This window comes from Physeter macrocephalus, chromosome 4 (assembly GCF_002837175.3).
Source record: "Physeter macrocephalus isolate SW-GA chromosome 4, ASM283717v5, whole genome shotgun sequence".
Classification (NCBI taxonomy): Eukaryota; Metazoa; Chordata; class Mammalia; order Artiodactyla; family Physeteridae; genus Physeter; species Physeter macrocephalus.
This window is the reverse complement of record NC_041217.1, coordinates 125,473,156-125,499,994: the sequence shown is the minus strand read 5'-3', so window position 1 is coordinate 125,499,994 and position 26,839 is coordinate 125,473,156. Positions and strand designations below refer to the sequence as shown.

At 37.9% G+C, this 26,839-nt stretch overlaps 2 protein-coding genes across 6 annotated transcripts in view; both read right to left on the bottom strand.

Annotated features, from left to right (window-relative positions):
* Window positions 1-8,180, bottom strand: part of RPE65 (retinoid isomerohydrolase RPE65) — a 49,052-nt gene extending 40,872 nt beyond the window's left edge. For 3 of the 4 annotated variants that reach the window (XM_055084534.1, XM_055084535.1, XM_055084537.1), the window contains exons 1-5: window positions 8,072-8,180; window positions 5,709-5,791; window positions 3,887-4,037; window positions 2,292-2,399; window positions 2,048-2,189 (exon numbers count right to left, since the gene is read on the bottom strand). In XM_055084534.1, coding sequence (XP_054940509.1) covers window positions 2,048-2,189; window positions 2,292-2,399; window positions 3,887-4,037; window positions 5,709-5,791; window positions 8,072-8,118 — 531 coding nt within the window. In that variant the 5' untranslated portion in view covers window positions 8,119-8,180. The other variant, XM_055084536.1, reaches the window with a different exon arrangement.
* A 1,781-nt stretch (window positions 8,181-9,961) lies between these two features.
* Window positions 9,962-26,839, bottom strand: part of DEPDC1 (DEP domain containing 1) — a 56,243-nt gene continuing 39,365 nt past the window's right edge. The window contains exons 13-14 of one of the 2 annotated variants that reach the window (XR_008617232.1): window positions 12,359-12,451; window positions 9,962-10,145 (exon numbers count right to left, since the gene is read on the bottom strand). The gene's annotated coding sequence lies outside the window, so the exon portion shown is untranslated. Of the gene's footprint in view, window positions 10,146-11,422; window positions 12,452-26,839 lie in introns of those variants that run through there. The other variant, XM_055084532.1, reaches the window with a different exon arrangement.

Below are 26,839 nucleotides of genomic sequence, written 5' to 3'. Positions count from 1 at the left end.
ATTACTAGTCATTCAGCATGGCTGTGGTGATACACACACATGGAGAAGAAGAAATAAAAATGGGCCAGCCACAAAGGTCTGTGTTTTTAACTTTATCTTGGAAACTATGGGTGCACTAGTTGGAATAACACATTTATACTTGCATTTTAGAAAAAAAAATTGCTTCTACTGAATTAAGGAAGCTGTATTTAAGGGAATCAGGCTGGAGGCAAAGGAACTTGTTAGGAGTCTATTTCAGTAATAGTAAACAAACAAAAAAACACTCAAAATTTTAAAACTACATTTTTATACGAAGTCAGGGTATAGTGCAGCTCACAATGAAACCTGACTCCTAATAAAGTCTATTCTGGAGCCATACCATGAACTTCACTCTTCCAATTAAATTACTATGGTAATTGGATTCACTGTCAAAGTCAAATGGATGGTTTAGAAACTCAGCTTCAGTATTTCTCTAAATGATCTACACACACACTCATATGTGGTTTCAAACATACATCTAAACTAAGAAAGAGCTATCAAGAATATGTTAAGCCTTAGGAGATAGTCTGTTGGGGATTACAAATCAGCTTGTGATATTGAGACCCATTGTTGGGACTCCTTTTCCTTTCTATTTATACTATACCGAATATCTAGTTCTGGTCTTCAGTTCCACCTAACTGGTCTCCTAGCTATCCCTTATCTCTTTTGTCCTCCCATACAGCTTACACGTGGCTTCCAGATTAAATAACCTAAAGTACAGCTCTGCTTATACCACTTCCCTGAACAAAAACTTTCAGTAGCTTCCCACCAGCTAAATGACTTATTCCAAATTTTTGTCCATTATTCAAATTTCTAGTTTCACCCTACCCTGTGTTTCACTATTCCCCTTGACGTGGCATGCTTTAGATCACTAGTTCTCACCTGGGAGTGCTATTGCCCCCTAGGGGGAGAGTTGGAAATGTTGGGGAGCATTTGGAGTTTGTACAATGATTAAGGACATGTCTGGTGTTTAGTAGGTGGGATCAGGGATACCAAACCTCTGCAGTGGGTGGGACAGTCCCCACAATGATGAAGTACCACCGGCCCAATGCCACTGCCACCTCCATTGAGAAATACTGCAAATCTAGCCAAATAAATTATTCTTTATCCTCCAGTTTCCCACCTCTATACAGCTGATCATGGTACTCCCTGTATATGAAATGTTCTTTCTCCAAATTCAATAAAGTTGTGCCTTCCCTTTAACTTCTAACTCAAATGCAAGACTTTTAAACCTTCCTTGATCTGCCCCACTTCACATCCACCACCTACTGCCAGAAGTAATCTTTGTCCTTTCATAGAAGGTTTTCCCTCTGTGAAAAGAGTCCTCACATTCTGTGTCCTATTATAGTTAAGTAATGTATTTATTTGATTTCTCCACCTAGGTGTTAAGCTTTCTGAAGACAAGAACAATGCCTTGCAAATAGTTACATCTTAATAAATATTGGTTGAAAATGTAGATCTATCTTATCGAATGCTGCACCGAGATTGCCTAAGTTCTCATCAAAATTTGTCACTTTCTAATACTGCTGACATGTTTCTCTATGCTTTTTCATTTAAGATATAGCTTTATTTCTAACAAGAAGTGTCTATAAGAAGGGGCAAGTTGGTGCAACACACTTTCCTAGAACAATGAATGGTAGGGTTTTCAATATTAAATGTGCCAGTTCCATGCTAGTCTATAAAAACCATGAAGAGCAGGGACCATGTTGTCTTACTCATTGGTATATCTTTTGCATCTAGCATAAGTTCTGGTACATGGAAGGGACTCAATAAATATTTGTGTCACAAATAAATATGTTAGGCATTTTATACGGTTTTCCTCCAATCCACATAATAAATGTTTAAAATTTCACAGATGGAGAAACAAAGTTTGCCCTATGTCACATTGCTAGTAGTTGATGACAAAGCAGGGATGTGAAACTTAATCTATCTGGCTCTCATATTCTTCAAACCCAAATGCACAGCTGACTTAATTCTAAGTTGCAAATTCTAAATTCCTGAGCAATATCGTCTGAGCACTGTGTCCTACCTGCTTAATTGTCTCCAAGGTCTCGGGATTAATCTTTGTAATGAAGTTGGTCTCTGTGCAGGCATAGTAATCTTCCCCCACTGGGTAGATATTAACAAGGGCATTGTCAGTAACCTCCACTCCTCGAAAGTAAGAAAAAAACCTGCAGAAGCAATGGATTTTTCAGTCCAGTAACTTTCAAGCCATGAGAGAAAAAGGGCTAATGTAAAACGTCTTTAATAACATGCAGTTGGGTTTCAGTAACCTGGAAAATATATTCTTGCAGGGGTCTGGGAAAGCACAGGTGCCAAATTCTGTTATGACGATCCTATTCTCAGTCATTGCCCGTACGTAAGCATCAGTGCGGATGAACCTGAAGGACAGTGAGACACGGGAAAGGGTCACAGACAAGGGCAATTAGTGTAGTCCATGGGGAGCTTAGAATGGTCATTCCATGTGCCCTTCTAAAGTCAGAATCATAAATCCACAACATGAAGAATGAAGAGTCTCGTAACTTTCTTGGGGTGACTGAAGGAGAAAGAGACAATGTGCCGCGAGCTTAAATTTATGTCTTATAAACTTCACAGTGACATATGAGGAAATCAAGATTCAGAGAAATTAAGTGATCGGCATATGTGGCCAGAGCCAGAAAACATGCCTTTTCCATATCACACTATGCAGCCCCATGGGTAGTTCACATTGGACCTCTGACTTCCTGTAGCCTATAATTCACCAATCTACACTAAGCGGGGAAGTATAGAACATGTTATGCTGAATTATATTCCTTTCAATCTTCCTCATGTTCCTCTTGTGGTTTTCTTCAATTTAAAAATTTATTTTGCTACTTTTAAAAGTAGATATTCTTGAATCTGGTCTCTTGCACAGGCAGACCTCCTGAACCATATCTCCCAGACTAGATGGCATACGTTGCCTAGGATTTCTCATGTGGAGAGCCAATTAAAATCTGATTTTGCGCTTTCATGAAGAGGAAAAAGTACCAAGGTCTTTAGAAGGCATATAAAGGCTTTGCCTGACCTCCAAAATATGCTTTCATAACTAAATTTTTGCTTGACCTGATCTGTTTCTCTTCTATTACAGTCCAAGTTATCCTGACTACTTTAAGACTCCATTTATTCTTTCTTTTGATGTCTCTTCAGAATGCCTGAAATCTGTGGTGATCAACAAAGCTGCTAACAGGCCTGAATATTAAGGCATAAGACAAACTATTTATTGTGGTGTTAATGAATCTTTGTAATGAAATTGGAGTAATGGCTTAGGGCTTCAAGCCTTTTAGCAACAATCTTCTGTTTTTAGAAAACTTCTCTTTCTTGTATTATTATGACATATTTGGTCCTTGCCTCCTTTGTGACACCCCTCCCTCCTTCCCATTGGCCTTTCTGATTATAAAGAAGGAAAGACATCAAGAGACCCATGGTTTAATAATAATAAAAATAACTATTATTATTATTAAATGTTTCCTATGGATTAGGTACCATGTTCTCATTTAATCCTTGTAATAAACTCTGAAGTAAATTCTCTTATTTCTCCCATTTTTATAGATGACAAAACAAAGAATTAGAGATTAACATCTTGCCAAAGGGCACCCACCTAGGCAAATGGTATGTAGGGGATATAGGATTTGAAGCCAGGCATGTCAGACCCCGAAGCCCTAGTTCTTAGCTGCTTCTTTATCCCGTAGTACATCTCTGAGATGTCCATACAGACTCACTGGCCCAGGAGGATTCTGAGCGGAGCCGAGTATAAAAGTCTCCTCTTGGGTTCAGGAGGTTGAAAAGTACATGGAGGGAGGAGCTGAGATAGGTCCGACCCCTAGGAGGAGTGGGCCCTAGTGTTCTTTACCTTCTGTGGTATGTGACATGTCCTTCTTTAAAGTCAAACTTGTGCAGGAGAGCTTGCCCATCAAACAGGTGGTAAAATGGCTCAGATCCAACTTCAAAGAGTCCTGGCCCACATCGAAGGAGACTGCCCGTCAGCCAGAGGGGGATCCTGCCTGTGATGAAGGCAAGACTCAGAACATTGCTTCTTACCCCTGCCCTTCTCACCCAGGTAAGGAGCAGTGATTATCTAAGCAGCCTGATTGGGTAGCCTCTTACTTCTAAAGCTGGCAGTCATTTCCATTCCCAGTTTTCATGGGGGGTAGCTCTCAGGAAATGCCTGCTGGCCTACTCTCCTTTCACTAGGAGACCAAGTGGTAGGAAATGTAGCAACATCTCAGAGTTTAGACAAAGGGTTGGAAAGAGACAGGGAAAAGTATCTCGAATGGAATGGGATTCTCCATCTAATAGATTTCCCCAGCTACCAATACATTTGCCTTTTTACTGTCTCACTTTTAAGAAAAATTTCAAATTTCTTGATATATAGGAGGGATGGATTAGAAGCAGGGATCTAGATACTAAACAAAGATGTGTCTACAGAACAAACCATTTAAATGAAACAACAAGAATACTGGCTTCTTAAAATATAGACCTATATTCCTTTGAGAATATGGGCTACTGTCCAGATAAAGGTCAACCTGCTGTAGCAGAAAGTGCAAAGGGCTGTCAGAGACCTGGATTCTGGTTCAGGATTTTCTATGTGCCATCTCTAGGCCTCCGTGTCCTTCTCTGCAAAATGAGGGGCACACAAGAAAGGCCTTAAGTCTGTTCAGTCTAAACAGTTAGGTTTGTGCCCTTTGATCCTTTGAAAAGTGCAGAGTTTGGCAGTTTTTGTATAATCCTTGCCATTAAAAAAAACCACAAATGTATTATTTCATATAGCTCAATTTCAGCAGCCCACTTTACAAGGATTTATATTTCTGATAAAAATTTGAAAAGAAGGCATGGCTTAACTAAAAGGCACAGCATTAATTTGATTGCTAGAACCTAGATTGTTAGCATCAGAATCTAGTCGAGAAAGAGCACTGGGCTCGTTCCTTCTATTTTGCATAAGAGACAATTGGGAGGAAAGAGACCTGCCCAGGCTTTGGACCTTCCTATAACACCATGTCTATAAGCAAGGATGCTATGTGGGTCATGTGGTGACTTTGGATAATGATAACAGTAGTAATAATAACAACCATCTATTGATAACTTTGTGTTAGATACTGTGTGAATCTTTCTATTTACATTATCTCATTTAATCTTCACAACATCTCGATGAGGTAAAATTTGGTTTATGGTAGGTGAATGAATTGAGACTCAGAAAGTTTAAGTAACTTGTTGAAGGATTCACAGATAGTAAAATAATAGAGCTACGATTGGCCCATACATCTGCCTGACTCCAGAACCAAGACTTCTGATACAATGGGCATGAAACCTACCACCCTTTATTGTCATATTCCCTGATGCTTGTCACCAGGCCTTCATTTATTCTGCAACTGATAGAACAGACATTTACAGGACATTTTCTATGTGCCAGGCACTAAGCTAGGCACTGACAGTTTAAAGATGACAAAGGTATAGTCCCAGTTGTTAAGGAATTCCAGTTAGGTAGCATTTTTCTATATTAGAGAAGTAAAGAAAAGAGGAAATGGGTTCTTAGTATAAAAAGCCCAAACGTCCAGATTCCTCTCTCTGTAGCCCACAGGGGGGAGCCTGTACTGAGAGATGCCAATGAATAAGGAGACAGAGAAGAGAGATTGAGACAGAAAAGAGAAGATGGCTTCAACATAGGTGAGACCAACCTGTAACATGAGCTGTGAGCGGTGAGGATAGTTCCTCCACAGTTTCAAACAGTTTCTTGTAACCACCAGCAGGATGTTCGACTCTGAAATGGTGGAATAATGAGGAGGAAGCCCATGTGGAATCTCAGGAAGTCCACGGAGACAGAGGCAGAGCTCCAGGAGAAAAGATGCTCTCTGCTCAATGCTGGTGCATACTGCCAGTCTAGCCTGGGCTGGGAGCACACAGTGTTTTGGTGTGGTGTGGTGGTAGAAATGTATCAGGTTGGCAAAGGGGCACAGGTCAGTGCTCCTCCTTTGATGAAAGAGAAAATGACCTCCCTTTTAATGCCACAGTGGACTTGCCCTCTGCAGTTTTCCCATATTTCTGAAGACAAGTCAACAAATCCCGCCATTGTCACTTCTCTTCCTGACTGAGTCCTTCCCACAGAATTAGCCTGCCCTGTCCCTACCCTCAGCTTTTACTGCATCATTTATTCTCTTGCCTCCCAGACAGTCTCATTCTTCTCCCTCTTATGCACTGGGAGACCACAGGTTTGGGGGTCAGTTTGTCATCCTTTGTTATTCACCCATATTATACCATCACTTCTTCCCATCATCTCATTTCATCACCAGTCTCCAAGAGCTACAGTACATTTTAAGTATAGTCAGACAAGGAGATTTATATCTTATATTTTTGATTTTGATGTCTTATATTTTTGATTATTTTCTCCCTTCTCACTTTGGCTCCATTTTATAACTTCTTAGAGTGAGAGCTCTGACCAGACTGCCTAATTATGATAGATATTTTTTATTAAGCACTTACCATGTGCCACATACTATAAAAAGGACTTTGTATGCTATTCATTCATTTAAATCTCACAACACCATAATGGAGTAAGTACTACTCATTCTATATATGGAAAAGCCACGACTTCCAAAAGTAATTTGCCCAAAATCACACAGCTAGGAAATGGCTGGGCAAGAAGTGGAACCCAGGTCTGCCTCATTGAAATCTTCATGCTCACTACTACTTCCAAGGCCCATTCCAAGCCACACAAATCCCACTGTAATTTAGACCTGAATTCTAGATATTTGCTTCAATATATAAATAGGAAGAAACTCCGCCTTCCCTAAAGGGGTCATCAGTCCTCTTCAGGAGCTCTTGAAATAGACCATTTACACACTAAGGAATTAAAAAAGTAATCTCCCAGAGATACTTACTGGATGGACATTTTCTCTCAGTGGAGGATTGAGAGTTCTGGCACCAGTTGTGGAAATGAGGAGGCAAGTCCTCAGTCAGGGGCCTTTATATGCCTTCTAAATCCACCTAAAAAGAGTTATGGCTTTGGGAACCCTTTCTCACCCCTTCAGCTGAGAGAGGGTGAATAGAAGTGGCTTTCAGTGCTCAGATACTCCTGATGCTTGAGCATTAATTTGGGCTGGCCGCTCCCTTAATTGTTTTTTGGCTATTTTCCAGAGACCTCAATCCTTCCCAAAGAGAATGAGAAGTGGATTAGAAAGAAAGGAGTTGTGTTGGAGTGGCTAGCATCAGGCCTGTGCTGATCCGGGTCACCCCACTGGAACCAGGCAACATTCTCTGATGTCCACCTCCCTCTTCCACATTTGTGTCCTCATCTTTACCCCCATTCATTTATTCATTCACTTACTTATTTTTAAAAATATCTATTACACATTGTCTATGGAGCAGGCATGGATGAGCCATCTCTGTCTTCACACATCTTGTAACTCTGCAAGAATAACATGAAACTAACAAACGACGCAATAAAATTTTATAAGTGCTATGATTGGAGAAGTATGGAGTGTTATGGAAGCATATTGTAGCACTTCTAACTCTCTCTGGTCACCTTATCGGCTCCATTCAGGGCCCAATTCCGACCAGACTGAGGACTTCAGTTATGTACTTTTGATTTGCTGAAGATGAACCCCTTTCATATCTTTGCTTGTTACTAATGCCTTCCTGATCTCCACATCACCTTCCTGTTCATTGGTACGTGTGCTGCACTCAGATAGTAAATAGCACTATTTCATTCATATTTCCACACTCCTTTATTTAGCCTCAGTTGTTTGCCAGCACAGACATGGTACTGATCAAAGGAATCCCCTGGAAACAGACAAGATACTTACCATACCAGCTGACAACTTTAACATTTTTTTAGAAACTCACCATGATCAAGTGGGCTTTATCCCAGGAATGCAAGGATTCTTCACTATATACAAATCAATCAATGTGATACACCATATTAACAAATTGAAGGAGAAAAACCACATGATCATCTCAATAGATGCAGAAAAAGCTTTCGACAAAATTCAACACCCATTTATGATTAAAAAAAACCCAGAAAGTAGGCATAGAGGGAACTTACCTCAACACGATAAAGGCCATATATGACAAACCCACAGCCAACATCATTCTTAATGGTGAAAAACTGAAACCATTTCCACTAAGATCAGGAACAAGACAAGGTTGCCCACTCTCACCACTATTAAGTAAAGCTGTCACTGTTTGCAGATGACATGATACTATACATAGAGAATCCTAAGGATGCTACCAGAAAACTACTAGAGCTAATCAATGAATTTGGTAAAGTAGCAGGATACAAAATTAATGCACAGAAATCTCTGGCATTCTTATACACTAATGATGAAAAATCTGAGAGTGAAATTAAGAAAACACTCCCATTTACCATTGCAACAAAAAGAATAAAATATCTAGGAATAAACCTACCTAAGGAGACAAAAGACTTGTATGCAGAAAATTATAAGACACTGATGAAAGAAATTAAAGATGATACAAATAGATGGAGAGATATACCATGTTCTTGGATTGGAAGAATCAACATTGTGAAAATGACTCTACTACCCAAAGCAATCTACAGATTCAATTCAATCCCTATCAAACTACCACTGGCATTTTTCACAGAAGTAGAACAAAAAATTTCACAATTTGTATGGAAACACAAAAGACCCCGAATAGCCAAAGCAGTCTTGAGAACGAAAAATGGAGCTGGAGGAATCAGGCTCCCTGACTTCCGATTATACTACAAGGTTACAGTAATCAAGACAGTATGGTACTGGCACAAAAACAGAAATACAGATCAATGGAACAGGATAGAAATCCCAGAGATAAACCCACACACATATGGTCACCTTATCTTTGATAAAGGAGGGAAGGATATACAGTGGAGAAAAGACAGCCTCTTCAATAAGTGGTGCTGGGAAAACTGGACAGCTACATGTAAAAGTAGGAAATTAGAACACTCCCTAACCCCACACACAAGAATAAACTCAAAATGGGTTAAAGACCTAAATGTAAGGCCAGACACTATCAAACTCTTAGAGGAAAACATAGGCAGAACACTTTATGACATAAATCACAGCAAGATCCTTTTTGACCCATCTCCTAGAGAAATGGAAATAAAAACAAAAATAAACAAATGGGACCTAATGAAACTTAAAAGCTTTTGCACAGCAAAGGATACCATAAACAAGACCAAAAGACAACCCTCAGAATGGGAGAAAATATTTGCAAATGAAGCAACTGACAAAGGATTAATCTACAAAATTTATAAGCAGCTCATGCAGCTCAATATCAAAAAAACAAACAATCCAATCCATAAATGGGCAGAAGACCTAATAGACATTTCTCCAGAGAAGATATACAGATGGCCAACAAACACATGAAAGGATGCTCAACATCACTAATCATTAGAGAAATGCAAATTAAAACTACAGTGAGGTATCACCTCACACCAGTCAGAATGGTCATCAAAAAATATACAAAACAGTAATGCTGGAGAGGGTGTGGAGAAAAGGGAACCCTCTTGCACTGTTGGCAGAAATGTAAATTGATACAGGCACTATGGAGAACAGTATGGAGGTTCCTTAAAAAACCAAAAATAGAACTACCATACAACCCAGCAATCCCACTACTGGGCATATACCCTGAGAAAACCATAATTCAAAAAGAGTCATGTACCACAATGTTCATTGCAGCTCTATTTACAATAGCCAGGACATGGAAGCAACCTAAGTGTCCATTGACAGATGAATGGATAAAGAAGATGTGGCACATATATACAATGGAATATTACTCAGCCATAAAAAGAAACGAAATTGAGTTATTTGTAGTGAGGTGGATGGACATAGAGACTGTCATACAGAGTAAACTAAGCCAGAAAGAGAAAAACAAATACCATATGCTAACACATATATATGGAATCTTAAAAAAAAAAAAAAAAAAGGTTCCGAAAAACCTAGGGGCAGGGCAGGAATAAAGACACAGACATAGAGAATGGACTTGAGGACATGGAGAGGGGGACGGGTAAGCTGGGACAAAGTGAGAGAGTGGCATGGCCATATATACACTACCAAATATAAAATAGCTAGTGGGAAGCAGCCGCCTAGCACAGGAAGATCAGCTTGGTGCTTTGTGTACACCTAGAGGGGTGGGATAGGTAGGGTAGGAGGGAGACACAAGAGGGAGTGGATATGCAGACATATGTATATGTATAGCTGATTCACTTTGTTACACAGCAGAAACTAACACACCATTGTAAAGCAATTATACTCCAATAAAGATGTTAAAAAAAAGAAATACTTTAAAAAACTGATATAAAAAATTAATACGTGGTTATGGCTAGTCACCCTCAAGCTCTTCAACAAACCTATAAAACAATTAATCTGAGCACTCCTCAAGATAGATGACAAAACCTTACTGTCCTAACATGCCTTGCAGTGAGGATTCAGGAATGTGATCTGGGCCCCATCAATAAGAGGCAGGGCCAGAGGTCCTAGTGGTAGCACCCAGTGCTTAGCATCAGTGTTGTCTCCACTCATCCAAGGCAGCTGTAGTGTGGAGCCATTCCACAGTGAAGCCTGGAGCATTATCAGTGGCCTGGTGATCCCCAGGTCTCATTCTTTAGTGATCCCAGAGATTCTGTTAGCTACCTAATATTTAAAAATTTTGTTTGCCGCTTTGATTAACTAGAGTTGATTTCACTGTTTACAGATAAGAGTTCTGTCTCTAGAAAATGATGGTAATATAGGATACTGTGGTATCACATATAATGAACATCTATATTGGTATATGGAGGTCCCGGAAGGATTTTTGAGGACGTATCTAAGCTGAGATAGGAAGAATATGTAAATGTTAGCCAGTAAAATTGTAGGGAGAAGAGTGTTCAGGCACGGCTTGGGGGAATTTACAAAAGTCTGGAAGCGAGCATGATTTGGGGAAATGGCAAGAGATGAAGCTAGACTAGAGATAATCATAGGCCAGATTTTGCAGAGCCTTGTGAACTATGTAAAGAAATTGATACCCATATCACGAGAACAGAGGGACTCACTGAAATACTTTACCCAGAAGAGTGACATGATCTGATTTGCCTTTTATTAAGACCACTCTAATTACATTGTGGACAATATGTAGGAATGGGAGATTTGGGCAAGATAAATTAGAGAGAGACCAAACAAATGAAGGTAGTTGATGTAGGGGGATGGGTTGGGGATGGATATGATATTCAAGAGATATTTCAGAGGAAGACTGATGAAACTTTGTGATTGGTGAATGTATGGAGAAATAAAAGGCAGGACAAGGATTACGAGTAGGTTTCTGGCTTGAATTATGGTACAGTTCATTGGGATAGTGCACTCTGTGTGTGTGTGTGTGTGTGTGTGTGTGTGTGTGTGTGATGTGTCAGTGATGCAGAGAGAATAAATTCTGATTTAGATATATGCTTATTAAAGAAAGAGATCACTGGGGGTTGTATACTTTGAAAGCTTTATAGGGAAGTGTGATGAGTTGGAATCTGAAGGATAGGCAGGGTGTGGAGAAGGCAGAGAAGATGGAGAGGACACTCCTGGTGAAGGGAACAGAGGGAGAGAAGGCAGTTTGGGAGGCACATGTTAGAAGGATTTTCTGTCTTCTGTACCACTTCTGCTGGATTTCATTTTCTCAGAAGTCTCATCTCCTTGAGTACAGCCATGTGCCACGTTGTGATACCTGTACACTGGCAGTCCACTGAAGAGAAATTCTAGGAATACCAGGACCCAGCTGCTCTTCTTCCTGTACACTTCCCATTACAAGGGGCCAAAGGAGAAGGCTTTGTGGTAGCCGGATGCCAGAAAACTACACTACACTATACTACACTACTGCACAACATTATGCCCTGAGGGACAGGGCATTGACAAACTGCATTTAATACTGAATATCACTTCCAGGGAGATTAAAGTCAATCTTACTGGTGCCCACAACTGCACCAAATGCCTTTCTTAGGTATTCCTGTGCTGCCTTTGGTATTCTGGGGCTGTAGCCACATTATTTAAAAATAGGAACTGATTTTAGTGATTTTTGCATTTTATTTTGCATCTTTGGTAGGCTTTATTTTTCAGCCTCCTTCAATCGTAGGAGGCAGCTGCTTGACGGCTATTTGTTTTAAAAATACAAATAATGGCAATTCATTATGGGAAGGCTTACAGACTCATGGATCGTGTGAATTGTCAAGTTACCATGTGTGATTAAAGTCAGAATGAAAACTAATTACTATCCACTGAACCTCACTAGACCCCAAGGTCTTCAGGTATAAACGAAGCAAAATAAGCAAAAGCACTTTTTAGCTAAGTACTGTATGTAAGTATTAAGTAATACTTACCAATGCTGATTCTCAGGGAGTTTGATTTCATGTCTAATCTTCCAGCTTATACCTCCTACCTCAGGGTAACTTATTTCCTCTGTTCTCCGGTCCCTGTGAGGTTAGAGAACAGCTGGGTTATATACTCTCCAAAGCCCCAAATGTAGACTTCTCTTTCAGGCCTAATTGTATCCTTTTGTCATTTCAATGTGATACACTGGACCACCAATAGATTGTTATTTTTTCTTTCATCCTCTCCTCTTATTCTCCATCTTAATTTTTTGCTATTTGGTAAAATCAAATCATCATGTTTGATTTCTGTGTTTTCCAAAGAAACTGTTTCATTTTGATATATTTTGGTACTTTTACCAAAATAATATTCCATGAGTTGAAACAGTAAATCAACTTTCTTCAAGCAGAGATTTCTAAATAAGAATTGATCCCACATTTCTTTGAAGAAACCATTTTTGAAGGTAAAATAAAAGCTACTTTTTCATCTTGGTATTAGGCAGACCATGAGGTCGTCAGGAGGCATTTGGATTATATTCTGAGAGCAATGAGAAGATATTAAAGGATTTTAAGCAGGGCAATGACTGAGATGATCTAATGTATGTTATTTGGGGGAAAATCACTCTCCCTGGTATTTGAAGAATAGATTATAAGTGTCTGGCATGGAAGTAGATAAAGCAGTAGTTCAGATGAGGTATGATGGTTCTTAAACTAGAGTGGAACAATGAAGATGGAAAAAAGTGAATGGATTTGAGATCTGTTTTGTAAGTAGGAATACAGGACTCGTGATATAACTGATATGTCTAGGATGAAAGAAAATGGGGTATATCATTTATTTATTGCAAATATTGCAGCATAAAAATTAACACCAAACCTCAGTGTCATACAACATTAAGGTAGATTTGCTGATATTGGCTGGACTTGCTCTTGTAACTGGACTTTGCGTGCCTGTCAGCTGATCCAGGTCTCAGCTGAGATGCATGGGGTAGCTTGGCTTTACTACACAGGTCTCCTCTCCAGTAGGGTGACCTGGGCATATTCTCCTGGCAATGGCAGAGATGAAAGAGAGCAAGTAGAAACGTGAAAAGCTGCCTAAGGCCAAGGCTCAGAACAAATACACTGTCACTTCTACCATCTTCCATTAGGTCAATCCAACAAGTCATGAGTCCAGTCCATACATCAAGGGGTGTGAAAATAGCCTCTGCCTTTTTAGTCATTAGTGAGAACTGCAGTGTCACATGGCAAAGGCCACGGACATAGAAAAGGATGAAAAACCCAGGCCATTTTTGTAGCATGGCACATGGGAGAACCAAGTTGGATTTCTAGGTTTTTGCTTGAGCAGCTGAATGAATATTACACTATTCTTTAACACTAAAGGAGGAAAGGTTGAGTGGGAATGGGTATATCAAGAATTCACAGTAAAATCTTAGATGCTATAAAACGTTCGTCTTCTCCATGGGGCTTACTTGTCTATCCTTCTTCCCTCCTGTAGCACCCCCTGATCCTCCTTACCCTGAAGGAACTTGTTCAGTAGAAATAGGATTCAAACCAAAGCAGTCGGATTCTAAGGTCTGTACTGTTATAAGCATTACTTCCATCCACAAATGGAAGTTTCGGTAAATGTTATTTTCTCGATTTCATTACACGCTCAGTGATATTTTAGTGCTCCTTGTAGACAGATGCTCCTGGAAGCTTCTCAGCTGACTTGCCCCTACTCTGTGCCTTCAACCATTCCCCAATCATACTGTCAGAGTCATTCCTCTTAAAGGAAAATCAGATCATGTCCCTTCTATACTTGGAACCGTTGAAGAAGTCTGCATTACCACTGGATAAAGTCCAAGCACTTTAGCACAGCTATATAAGATCTCACACACCTGACCCCTGCCTACTTCTGTGTCAACATCTGCCACTCTCCCCTTTCATCTGTGCTCCAGCAGTACCAAGCTGTTCACTGCTTCTTGTCAACTGTTTCATGCTTCCCTTTCTTCACACAGGCTAGCTCCTTTGCTTGGAACTCCCTTCTTTCCCTTGTCCACCTGGTAAATTCCCAGTTTCTATCACAACCCTGATAGAGCATCGCTTTTCTATGATGCCTCAGACAGGATGCTCTCTTTTGTACTTTTTCTGAAACTCACATATAAGTCTATTTTTGTATATATCACATCATGTCGTTTCATTTGTTAGCATGTCTGTCTTCCACTTTTGATTGCGAGCTTCTTGCTTATTGTAGAGAGAGAGAATTAAATCACCCTAGCACAATGGCATTTGGCTAAATCATTCAACACCTGTCAGGATGGAAACTGGAAGCCACCAAGCTGCTCCCTCAGGGTGAAAACCAATAGACTATCAAAAGCTCTGCACTTACTTCTCCTGCACCCCCAAAAATGACATGTGAGGCAACTCACCCTGCCCCTCTTTTCTCCTCCCCCATCACCAGAATTTAGTCGTTCCTTGCATCATTCAAAAAGGTCATAGAGAAGGAGGCATATATGTATATACATCCTCCTGACCATGCACATTCTGCCTCTCTCTCTCCTACAGGGGACATCAGAGTGCCCTCTTGCTGGTGGGTCCTGCCCCTCACTCAGGGAATCCCCCTTGCTTTGCATATGCCTGTGTGAGTAATAATTTAAATTGCTTGTGGTCTCTGGTTTGAGTGTGGAGTATTTTGACATCTGATATCTTAAAAACTTAGGGTCCGGCAGCAGCCTACTGTGACACTTATGCATCATTATGTTCAGGGCATCAGTATAAGAACTCAATAAAACCTGTTTCTTCAACCAAGTTAATAGAGGCCACTAGAAGAACTGCCTTAATGAACTGAACACAAGAATAATTTAAAAATTGTATTTATAAATGAGTGCTTAAGGATTTGGGTTTGTTTTTTCGAAAGAATTTGAAATATTTTACTTTTACTTGAAAATCTTGATTATACTCATTTTAATTAATCAGCTCTTGATTCACAGAAAAAAAAAAGGCACACCAAAGAAGGTTCTGGGCCAGCCTCATTGGATTATGGTGCCTCAGCTATTGAAGACCTCAGTACACTTTTAAGTTCTCAGGTTCTGCCAGTTGGTATAAATGCAAAAAAAAAAAAAAAAGAAAAGGCAACTGAATCTTTTAGAATAGACTTTTTCCCCCCCTCTCTGGGCCAGAGAACTGGTTTATTAGACAAAAGAACCTCACATGTGGATTAGGAAGACTTATCCTCTTAACTTCAGGCACATGGACATCAGAAAAAAGAGCTATTCTAATAGCATTAGGAATTCTGGCTGTGCTGATCCAGTTTATGGAATTAATGGATTGCTTATGAATTATTCTCAGACAATGGGAGAATAGGTTTCCTAACAAGAGAAAGTTGTTAGGAATATTTGACCAAATGTCCACACTTAACTCTATTCCTTTACTTATCAGAGTGTACTATTTGTTTTTATGTTTGTTTCCCCACTTAGCGTCTTGAGGACAGTGCCCCTGTTTATTTGTCACTTTGTCGTAAAGCCCAGCACTTAGTAAGTAGTAATTAAACATTTTATGCTATTGCATATGGTACTGTTTTATTAACATGAACTTCTGCTTGTTGATGTTAGTGTATAGAAATAAATTTGATTTTTGTATATTGATCTTGTATCCCGCAATCTTTCTAAACTCATTAATAGTCCTAGTAGGTTTTTAAGATAAGTCATCATGTTTTCTACATAGAGATCATGTTGCTATGAATAAAGACAGTTTTACTTCTTCATTTCCAATCTAGATGCCTTTTATTTCTTTTATTGTCTTGCCTTATTGCACTGCTAGAACTTCAGGACAATGCTGAATAGAAGTGGCGAGAAAGGATATCCTTGTCTTGTTCCTGATCTTAAGGAGAAAATATTGAGTCTTTCACTACAAAGGATGATGTTAACTGCAGGCTTTTTCAGACATCCTTCATCAGGTTGAGAAAATTTCCTACTTGTTGAAGGCTTTAAATCAGGAATGGATTTTAGATGTCAAATGCTTTTTCTGTATCCATTAAGATGATCATATGGATATTGTTTATTAGTTTGTTAATATGGTGAATTACATTGACTTATTTAGAATATTAAACCAATTTTGCATTTTTGGGATAAATCAGAAACTTATTTTATCAACTTTTAGATTCTATTTGCTAAAATTTTAAGAGTTTTTGCCTTTGTGTTCATGTAGGATATTGGTCTATAGTGTTGTTGTTGTTTTTTCTTGTAATGCTTTTGTCTGGCTTTGATATCAAGGTAATGATGGATTCAAAGTGTAAACTGGAAATTGTTATCAGCTCTTAACTTTATTGGAAGACTTTGTACAGATTTACTATTATTTCTTCCTTAAATGTTTGGTAGAGTTCACCAGTGAAGCCATTTGAGCCTGGAGCTTTGTTTTTTTGAAAGAGTTTTAACTACAAATTCTATTTCTTTAGTTGATATATGACTCTAGGTTACCTATTTCATTTGAGATATTCATTTCATGAGATATGTTAATTAGTGTCTTTTAAGAATATGTTCATTTCACCTAGGTTAGTGAATACAGTGGCATAAAGTTGTTCATAATAATTCCATATTATCTCTTTAGTATCTATAGAATCTGTAGTTATGTTGCATCTCCCATTTCTAGTATTGTGTAATTGCACCTTTTTTCCTTTTTTTTTTTTACTTGTAGGTCTAGTTAGAGGTTTATCACATTCATTGATCTTCTCGAAATATCTTTTTATCTTCAACCTATTTGTGTTTTTATGTTTAAACTGCAGTTCTTGATGGTCAAATATGATTTGGTCTTGCTCTTTTATCCAATCTGACAGTATGTGCCTCTTAATTGGGCTATGTAGACTATATACTTTAAAAAGAAATTGAAATATAGTTGATTTGCAATATTGTATTAGTTTGAGGATACAATTCCCTGTGCTATACAGTAAATCATTGTTGCTTATCTAGTTTATGTATAGTAGTTTACACCTGCTAATCCTATACTCCTAATTTGTCCCTCCTCTCCCTCCCTCCACTTTGGTCGCCATACATTTGTTTTCTATGTTTGTGAGCCTGTTTCTGTTTTGTATATAGATTCATTTGTATAATATTTTTTAGATTCCATATATGTGATATCATATAGTATTTGGTAGACCATTTACATTTTTTTAAAATTTAATTTTATTTTTGGATGTGTTGGGTCTTCGTTGCTGCGTGTGGGTTTTCTCTAATTGCGCCGAGTGGGGCCTATTCTTCGTTGCGGTACATGGGCTTCACAGTGCAGTGGCTTCTCTTGTTGTGGAGCATGGGGTCTAGGTGCGCAGGCTTCAGTAGTTGTGGCACGTGGGCTCTAGAGTGCAGGCTCAATAGTTATGGTGCATGGGCTTAGTTGCTCCACGGCATTTGGGATCTTCCTGGACCAGGGCTCGAACCCGTATCCCCTGCATTGGCAGGCATATTCTTAACCACTGTGCCACCAGGGAAGCCACCAGACCATTTACATTTAATGTAAATATTGATGTGGTTAAATGTGAGTCTATCATCTTGTTGTCTTTTGTTCACCTCTCTGTTCTTTGTTCTCCCTTTTCTTCCTTTTTCCTGCCTTCTTTTGAATTAAATCAAGTTTTGTTGTTGTTGTTGTTAATCCCATCTAGTTTATTTTTCATATCAGACATTGTAGTTTTCATCTCCAGAATTTCTATTTGGTTCTTTTTTATATTTCCCATACCTTTGCTTAACTTTCTGTATGTTTTAATGTACCTGTCTGCTAATTACAACATATGTCTCAGTTCTGGGTTGGTGCCAATTGACTGATTTTTGTCTTAATTATGGGTTATATTTTTCTGCATCTTTGCATACTTGGTAATTTTTGATTGGATGCCATTTTATTTATTTTTTCTCATGTCTTTTTCTGTGGTTGACTTCTAGTTTCATGATGTTGTAGTCATAAAAGATTCTTGAAGTAATTTATATACTCTGAAATTTGTTGAAGCTTGTTTTGTGCCCTAGTATGTGATCATTCCTAGAGAATGTTCCATGTGCATTTGAAAAGAATGTGTATTCTGCTTTTTTGGATGTAATGTCCTGAGAAATATCAATTATGTCTAACTGTTCTATTGTGTCATTTAGGATCTCTGTTGCCTCATTGATTTTCTGTCCATTGATGTGAGTGGGGTGTTAAAGTCTCCTACTACTATTGTATTCCTATCAACTTCTCCCTTTATGTCTGCTAGTATTTGTTTTATGTATTTGGGTGCTCCTATATTGGGTGCATATATGTTGACCAGTGTAGTATCCTCTTCTTGTATTGATCCTTTTACCATTATATAGTGTCCTTCTTTATCTTGCTTTATGACCTTTGTTTTAATGTCTATTTTGTCTGATACGAGTATTGTGACCCCCACTTTCTTGTCATTTCTGTTTGCATGAAATATCTTTTTCCATCCTTTGCCTTAAAGTGGGTCTCTTGTAGGTGACATACTGTAGGCTCTTACTTTTTAATTTCTTTATACAATCTGCCACTCTATGTCTTTTGATTGGAGCATTTAGTCCATTGACTTTTAAGGTAATTATTGATGGATATGTATTTATTGCCATTTTAAATCTTGTTTTCCAGTTGATTTTGTATTTCTTCTTTGTTTCTTTCTTTTTGTTTTTCCTTTTGTGGTTTGATGATTTTCTATTTTATTATGCTTGTGTCCTCTTTTTTGGTTTTTGTGAATCTATTGTATGTTTTTGATTTGTGGTCACCCTGTTTTTCAAGTATGTTAACCCATTACTATAGCTACTTGTTTTAGACTAAGAGTCATATAGGCTCAAACACATTCTAAAAAAAAAAAAATCTACATTTTCTTACTCTCCTCCCCCTCATTTTATAACTTTGATTTCCTCTTTTACATCCTCATGTTTATCCTTTTTGTGTTCATTTTGGTTATCATCACTTTCACAGAAATTTTTTTGATTAAAAAGAAAATCCATATACTGGCTTATTTAAGTGATTTACTTTCCAACTGTGATTTTCTCTTTCCTATAGATTCTTGCTTCTTTTCTATTTTGAGAAGGTCTTTTAATATATTTTTTAGGATAGGTTTAGTATTGCTGTATTCCTTTAGTTTTTGCTTGTCTGAGAAATTCTTTATCTCTCCTTCTACTCTAAATGGTAATCTTGCTGGGTAGAGTATCTTAGGTTGCAAATCTTTCCCTTTCAGGACTTTGAATATATCTTGTCACTCCCTTCTGTGGGTGCCAAACCCGTGTCCCCTGCATCGGCAGGCGGACTCTCAACCACTGCACCACCAGGGAAACCCTATAGTGTCTTTATCTTTCTTTATTACCTTTGTTTTAAAGTCTATTTTATCTAATATGAGTATTACTTCCCCCACTTTCTTAGCATTTCCTTTTGCATGAAATATTTTTTTCATCCCCTCACTTTCAATCTATGTGTGCCTTTGCCCTAAAGTAGGTCTCTTATATGCATCATATTTTAGCCTCTTTTTTATTATCCAATCTGCCACTGTATGTCTTTTTATTGGAGCATTTAGCCAATTGAAATTTAATGTAATTATTAATAGATATGTATTTATTGCCATTTTAAATCTTGTTTTCCAGTTGATTTTGTATTTCTTCTTTGTTTCTTTCTTTTTGTTTTTCCTTTTGTGGTTTGATGATTTTCTATTTTATTATGCTTGTGTCCTCTTTTTTGGTTTTTGTGAATCTATTGTATGTTTTTGATTTGTGGTCACCCTGTTTTTCAAGTATGTTAACCCATTACTATAGCTACTTGTTTTAGACTAAGAGTCATATAGGCTCAAACACATTCTAAAAAAAAAAAAATCTACATTTTCTTACTCTCCTCCCCCTCATTTTATAACTTTGATTTCCTCTTTTACATCCTCATGTTTATCCTTTTTGTGTTCATTTTGGTTATCATCACTTTCACAGAAATTTTTTTGATTAAAAAGAAAATCCATATACTGGCTTATTTAAGTGATTTACTTTCCAACTGTGATTTTCTCTTTCCTATAGATTCTTGCTTCTTTTCTATTTTGAGAAGGTCTTTTAATATATTTTTTAGGATAGGTTTAGTATTGCTGTATTCCTTTAGTTTTTGCTTGTCTGAGAAATTCTTTATCTCTCCTTCTACTCTAAATGGTAATCTTGCTGGGTAGAGTATCTTAGGTTGCAAATCTTTCCCTTTCAGGACTTTGAATATATCTTGTCACTCCCTTCTGTGGGTGCCAAACATTTTAAATTTTACTTCATTGATTGCTAGGTTTATTTGTATTCCTTTAAATATTATTGAGCTTTATTCTGTGACTCATTGTTTTTGGAAACAGTTTGTTTTTTGAGTTTTGTTTTTAAGATTTGTTAGGTTGGATTGAAGCAGTGCTCAGTGTAAGACCAATTTTCCTCAACACTGCATTATGCAGTATTACTGTCCAATACTGAGTTCAAGACTCTTTTGATTATTCTACCAAATTCTCCATGAATCATGAGACTTTCTAGTTTGGGTGCTGGGAATAGGTACTCTATTCTCATCTCTGTGTGGGTGACTGGAACTGTGACCTCTAATCCACTCAGGTGATTCTCTTGGCCTTGGGTAATCCCCTCACACAGAAGCACTAATAAGTATTTCAGCTGAATATTCAAGGGGGACACTCTGCAGAGCTTCAGAATTCTCTCTCTGTAGACTTCCTCTTTTACAGCACTCCTTCGTATGAACTCTAGTCACCTTGTTTTCCTCAATTCTCAGCTCCATCTCCTTAACTTGGAATCTTCTAGGCTCTATCTAGAAGATAGAGCATCACAGCCTAGAATCCTTTCATAGCATTAAGCTGGTGCAATTGGATGGCTTACCTTGTCTAGTGGTCACTGTTTTTTTATTGATGTTGTCCCGTATCGTGAACAGTGTTGTTTCTTTTAAAAATTATTTCAGATAGGAGGGTTAATCTGGTCCTTCATACTTAATTTTGTTTGGGAGCTAAAGTTCACTGATTGATAAATATACATTTTTTTTTTGAAATAAATTTCAGAGAACTGCCTGAGCGACATACAGAACAGTGGTGGGGAGCTTCTGTTGTGCATTTTTAGAAGTGAGAAAATGAGATTATGGAGTTTCATGACTGAAGGCATTACATATGATATGGTGGTATTGGAAGTCAAATAATGCAGAAGGCAAGAAACTTAAGAAAGACTTTTCTGTTAAGACTTAAAAGATACAAATAGTGTCATGTACTGTTGTATACATGGCAGTGAATAAAATGACAAAGTCCCTTCCCTCATTAAACTTCATCCCAGTTTGCATGAGATTAAGTTTTGAGTACCTAATGTAGTATTTTTATATTCATTTAATTGAGATGCTTTATTTAATTAGGATAGATGATGTAATCTAAAAACTACACAACATATGATACCTCGTAGCCTTATTCTTCCTTTGTTATAGCACTTGTTATATTATAATTGGCAATTTCTTCATCTCTTCTTCTAACCAGTCTGTGAGCATCTCTATATCAGGACTAGGGTGTCTTATTTAGTCTTTTAACCCCATTGTGTACATAATGCAGAGCACATAGCAGGTAGTAATGAGTGAATAAATGAATGGATAAATGAACAGTGCAAATTTTCTGTACTAGGGTTGATTGTCAAGGGAGTTATTTTGGATAAATGGGCCTTCTGACCACTGCCCTAATACCCATCAGTCAAAATGCCTAACGCATTTATTCTCAAGCACAACTGAGGTTGGTATGTAATAATAACAATAGGTTAAGCACTCAGTACCTTTTTTGTAAAGTTTTAATACTAATCTTCTATGACAACTTCAAGTTTTTTTGCCTTCAAATTTAAACAAATGAGCAGCAGCACTCCCTAAATTCAAAGAAGTGAGAAGCTAGTCATGTATCCACTTGAGTATTACTCAGTACTTACTTCACAATATGACAAATGCAGTTCTATGATCGTCAATGTAAAGAGAAAAAAAAAAAAAAGAGGCAGCAGACAATTGTGGCTCATGTCCACAGCAGCAGTATCTTTGTATGTGTCTCTAGGATCTAGAACAATGCCTAGAAATGAATGAAGAGATGAATGCACAACATCTCATCCTTCTCAAGGCTAATTCACTATCAGCAAAATGACTCCGGGAGCATAGCTGAAAAAAAGAAATAGGTGACTTCATTTTCAAATATCTATATCTGATGAGGATGTCATTATTATGGTTTATGAAGAGAATTTCCATTTCTCAAAGGGTTTCTTCTAAAGCTGCCTCTTCAAAAAAGCAGATATTTTCTAATCAAATGGCCTTGGCCCACTGCAGAAAATGGGTGAGCAGATTGCTTTTTAGAATATTTGTGGAATATAAGGCTTTAGCTCAAGCCAAGCTATTCAAGCCATGATTCAATACCCTGAATTCCAATCAAGTTTGTAAAATGAGATGTCAGATTGAAAACCTCTGTCAGGTTTTAACTTGCTTCTCAGAAGATATTTCTATGTAATCAGCAGAACAGTAAAAGGGCACACAGGGGAAGAGAAGAAAAAAAGTCATGCACAAAGATAATGTGGTAAAGTTGTGCATAAGTTATAGGGCTGTAATGATATTTTATAATTAAAAATTTGGCCAAACATTTGATAAGACATCAAATATAATTATGAAAAGGTGAAATATCAGAAAAGAATCCACTGAAGATGCCCAAATCAGACTTGTTGAGTTACTTATTTCCAGACTCTGCTTATCTCGCATACCAAAAAAAAAAAAAAAAAGCTGAGTGGGAAAAAAAGGAGATTAGTAGATTCTAATTGCTTACCATGCAAGCTCTGTCGATTAATTTGCAACTGCTGATAACAGCACAAAAATGTGCACTAGAGCTGTGAGATATTCTATGAGACTGCTACAATGTCTTTTCCTGGCATTAATCGTAAATGCAGAAATTCACATTCAATCAGATTTGCAAGTAATTTTTTCCCACATAAATTCCTCATAATCGTTCTTTAGCTAAGTTAATCATGTCTGTTCAGGTTGTGTGCAGTTGAGGCAATTATTCAAAGAATCTTGGTCTTAAAAAATCACTTTGACCTGTAATGTTCATATTTCTGAATGAACACTTTCAATTTTTGCCTGAATTATCTACTGTTGAGTCAAATTTCTGTTTGTTTTTTTTTTTGCATGAGGACACATTTTTGAGTGCCTAATGTATCATTTTTTGCATTCATTAATTAGAGATGTTATATTTAATTAGGAATTTCTTTTAACAACTGGATTTAGAAAGGTTCCAACTGCACTGAAATGAAATGTTAACTGTTACATTCAAAAGAGCTATCTTAGATTATTATGGCTGTGATACTCCTAACTAGAAGATTCTAGGTTTGAAGGAATCAGTAAACATTTGAAATAGAGTAAAAGAAGAAATGGGGCACCATTTCTTCTCTGAAGGGCATTAAGTGAATTTCTCTATTTTGGAATGGGTGACAACTACTCCAACCAATCATTGGACCACTGGACCCTTTCAGAAGTTCTTGGAAGAGAAGAGGTGAAGAGAAAAGGGAGAGACTAGGAGTTCCTTCTTCCTTTCTCCTCCATATCCAAACTTGGATTAAGTGGAAAACATTAGCTGTATTTACAGAAACAAATAGCTTTATTAGTCATTATTGAATTAACCAATCAGATCAGTATAGTAAAGCTATAATAAATTCAATAAACATTTCAGTCATCTAATGGCTTGTCATATTTTATTTGACTAAACTGACTCTTAGAATCCAAGATACTAGTCTTTAAAAAGCTTAGAGAATATCTAGTACAAGCTTCCTATTTTACATGTTAGGAAATTAAAACTCAAAAAGATTAATTATCGGGCTTCCCTGGTGGCGCAGTGGTTGCGCGTCCGCCTGCCGATGCAGGGGAACTGGGTTTGCGCCCCGGTCTGGGAGGGTCCCGCATGCCGCGGAGCGGCTGGGCCCGTGAGCCGTGGCCGCTGGGCCTGCGCGTCCGGAGCCTGTGCTCCGCAAGGGGAGGGGCCGCAGCGGAGGGAGGTCCGCATACCACAAAAAAAAAAAAAAAAAAAAAAAAAAAAAGATTAATTATCTAACCTATTAGTAAAAGCCCAAGAATTCATTGCTTTTATTCTCAATTAGGTCAGAATTGAAATGGCCTTGGTATAGGATATAGCAACTAGATTTGAGATATTTAAAGCACATTTTTTCCCCCATATCTATCAGTCTTAGTCTTTTCTCCCCACCAGAGAATGTTTACTTCCAACAGCCCATGTATGGCCCAAATGGATACCAGATAGTCCTTCTCTACATCACTTTTAATTATCATGGGTGGAGGCTCCAGATCTTGTCTCCCTATTAGGCTATACCCAGTATGAATGATGAGACTAAGTTCCCAGGCAAAGTTTACTTCTTGCCATGGAAAACAACGTTCATGAACCCAGATTTTAGGATTCAGTCAAGCCAATTAGGATTAGACTATAATCATGCTAGATTAAAATAATCATTCTAATTAAAATCATGCTAGATAAAAGATAAGGCAGCATTTACCAAACCTACATAGTCATAAGAATCACCTGGAGTACTTGTTAGAAATACAGATTCCCTCTCTGCAGATTCAGACTCATTAGGTCTGATGTGATAGATTAGGCAACGTTGGAAAACACTAGAATAGGGTCTGTGGGCTAGCACAGGCAAGGCAGGTACAATAGAGCTTAGATGGCTGCACCAGGGGAGAAAAAACTTAAGAGGAAGATCAGAGATATTTCAGACATAGAGGCAGATGTCTTTGGTCGTATCAGTTAGAGTGTGCTTAAAAGTTGAGGTCATTGAGTGACATTAGTGGCTCTGAGGAAAGGCTGAATGCTCTAGAATTACCTAGCTGATGCTTTCTCTAGAACTGCATAATTAGTTGAAGTTTATTTTGTTATGTTAAATTAAAAGTCCCCATGGTTCTTGATATCCCCAGTGTCTGGCATCACTGTCACTTGATAAAGATTGCTGGAATTAAAACAAAATAGATTCCATAGGGATATGAAGAAAACTTATACAGAGGAATTCTTTCCATTAAAGATGATTTTAAAATCTGCCTTTTTAAAATCATTGGCTGAGATTGTAAATGTACAAATCTCTTTAACAATGGTGGAACAACTTCATTCTCCTGAGTGCTCTAGCCTTTGAATCTTGTGGAAAAGGAATGGAAAGGTGTTTATGCTCTCAGATGACCTGGAGAGCTGTTCAGTTCTGGCTTAATTCTCATCAACACCACATGGCTTATCCTCTAAGAACTTTTCTTTCCTGGTGGAAAGGATCTTGTAAATTATTTTTCCTCTTTGTGCCTGTGTTTTCTCATTGTAATATACCAATAATAACTACCTCAACAAGTTCTTGTGAGAAGAAAATGAATTGTTAATGTAATGTGCTCAGAACAGTGCCTGGCAACAAGTGCTTAATAAATGTGGGTTATTATTATTATTGTCACTTCAGAAGGAGAGTAGTTATGATGCTGGGGGTAAGGAAGAAAAGAATCATTGAACTATGTGGGAGATTGAGGACAATGATGACCCCAATTTTTCTCCCTTTTCCATGACCTCTGCAACGTGTCTTTGCAACTCCTCCTATCAAGAGATGGAATCTATTTTCCCACTCCTTTGGTCTGGGCTGATCTGTGACTTCCTTAGACCAACAGAATGCAGTAGAAGGGAAGGTATGTCAGTTCCAGGCCTAGCCCTCTAGAAGCATTGTGCAATTCCACTCTGTCTTGGGCCTTTACTCTGCCATGAGAAAAAGCCCAGGCTAGCCTGCTGGAAGGTGAGAGGCTGCATGAAATGGAGATAAGTCATCTCAGCTGAGGCCATTCTAGATCAGGTAAGATCAGAAAAACTGTCCTTTTGAGCCCAGTTGAAATTATTGAACTGCAGAATTGTGAGCTAAATAAATGGTTGTCGTTTTAAGCTTTTAGATTTTGAGGGTGGTTGTTTAATGCAAAAATAACTACTTGATATCTTGTAATTAAAGATGAGGGACAGATGTCAAGTGATAAATGTTGGCTTATCTGCTACTCTAAGCCAACTACTAGCAGATGGTTAATACTATAAAACATATTATCATAGAATTTTAAACTTGGTATAGACTTTAAAGATATCATGGTATAAACTCCTTAGTTTACAAATGAAGAAACTGGAACTCAAAGAGGTAAAGTGATTTGTAAAAGGTCATATAAGTAATTGTAAAGCTAGATTTGCAAAATGCTAGGAGAATAATAAAATAGAATGAGGACAAATGCATATCGATTTTGGAAGCAAAGTAAAGGTAAGTGCTCAGGAACTTCTTACGAAAGAGAAGAGAATGTGACCATGGAAAGCTTAGGAGAGCAGTTCTGCATGACTGAGGTGTTTTGCATCATTACCAGTAGATATGTGCCTATCAAATCTCTCCATCCAAATAGTCTCAATGTTGGATGAGAATTAACTCACCCTCTAAGCATCTGTGGGCATAACCAGAGGCTACTGGCTTGGAGGACCAAATTTCCTTGACGTTTGTA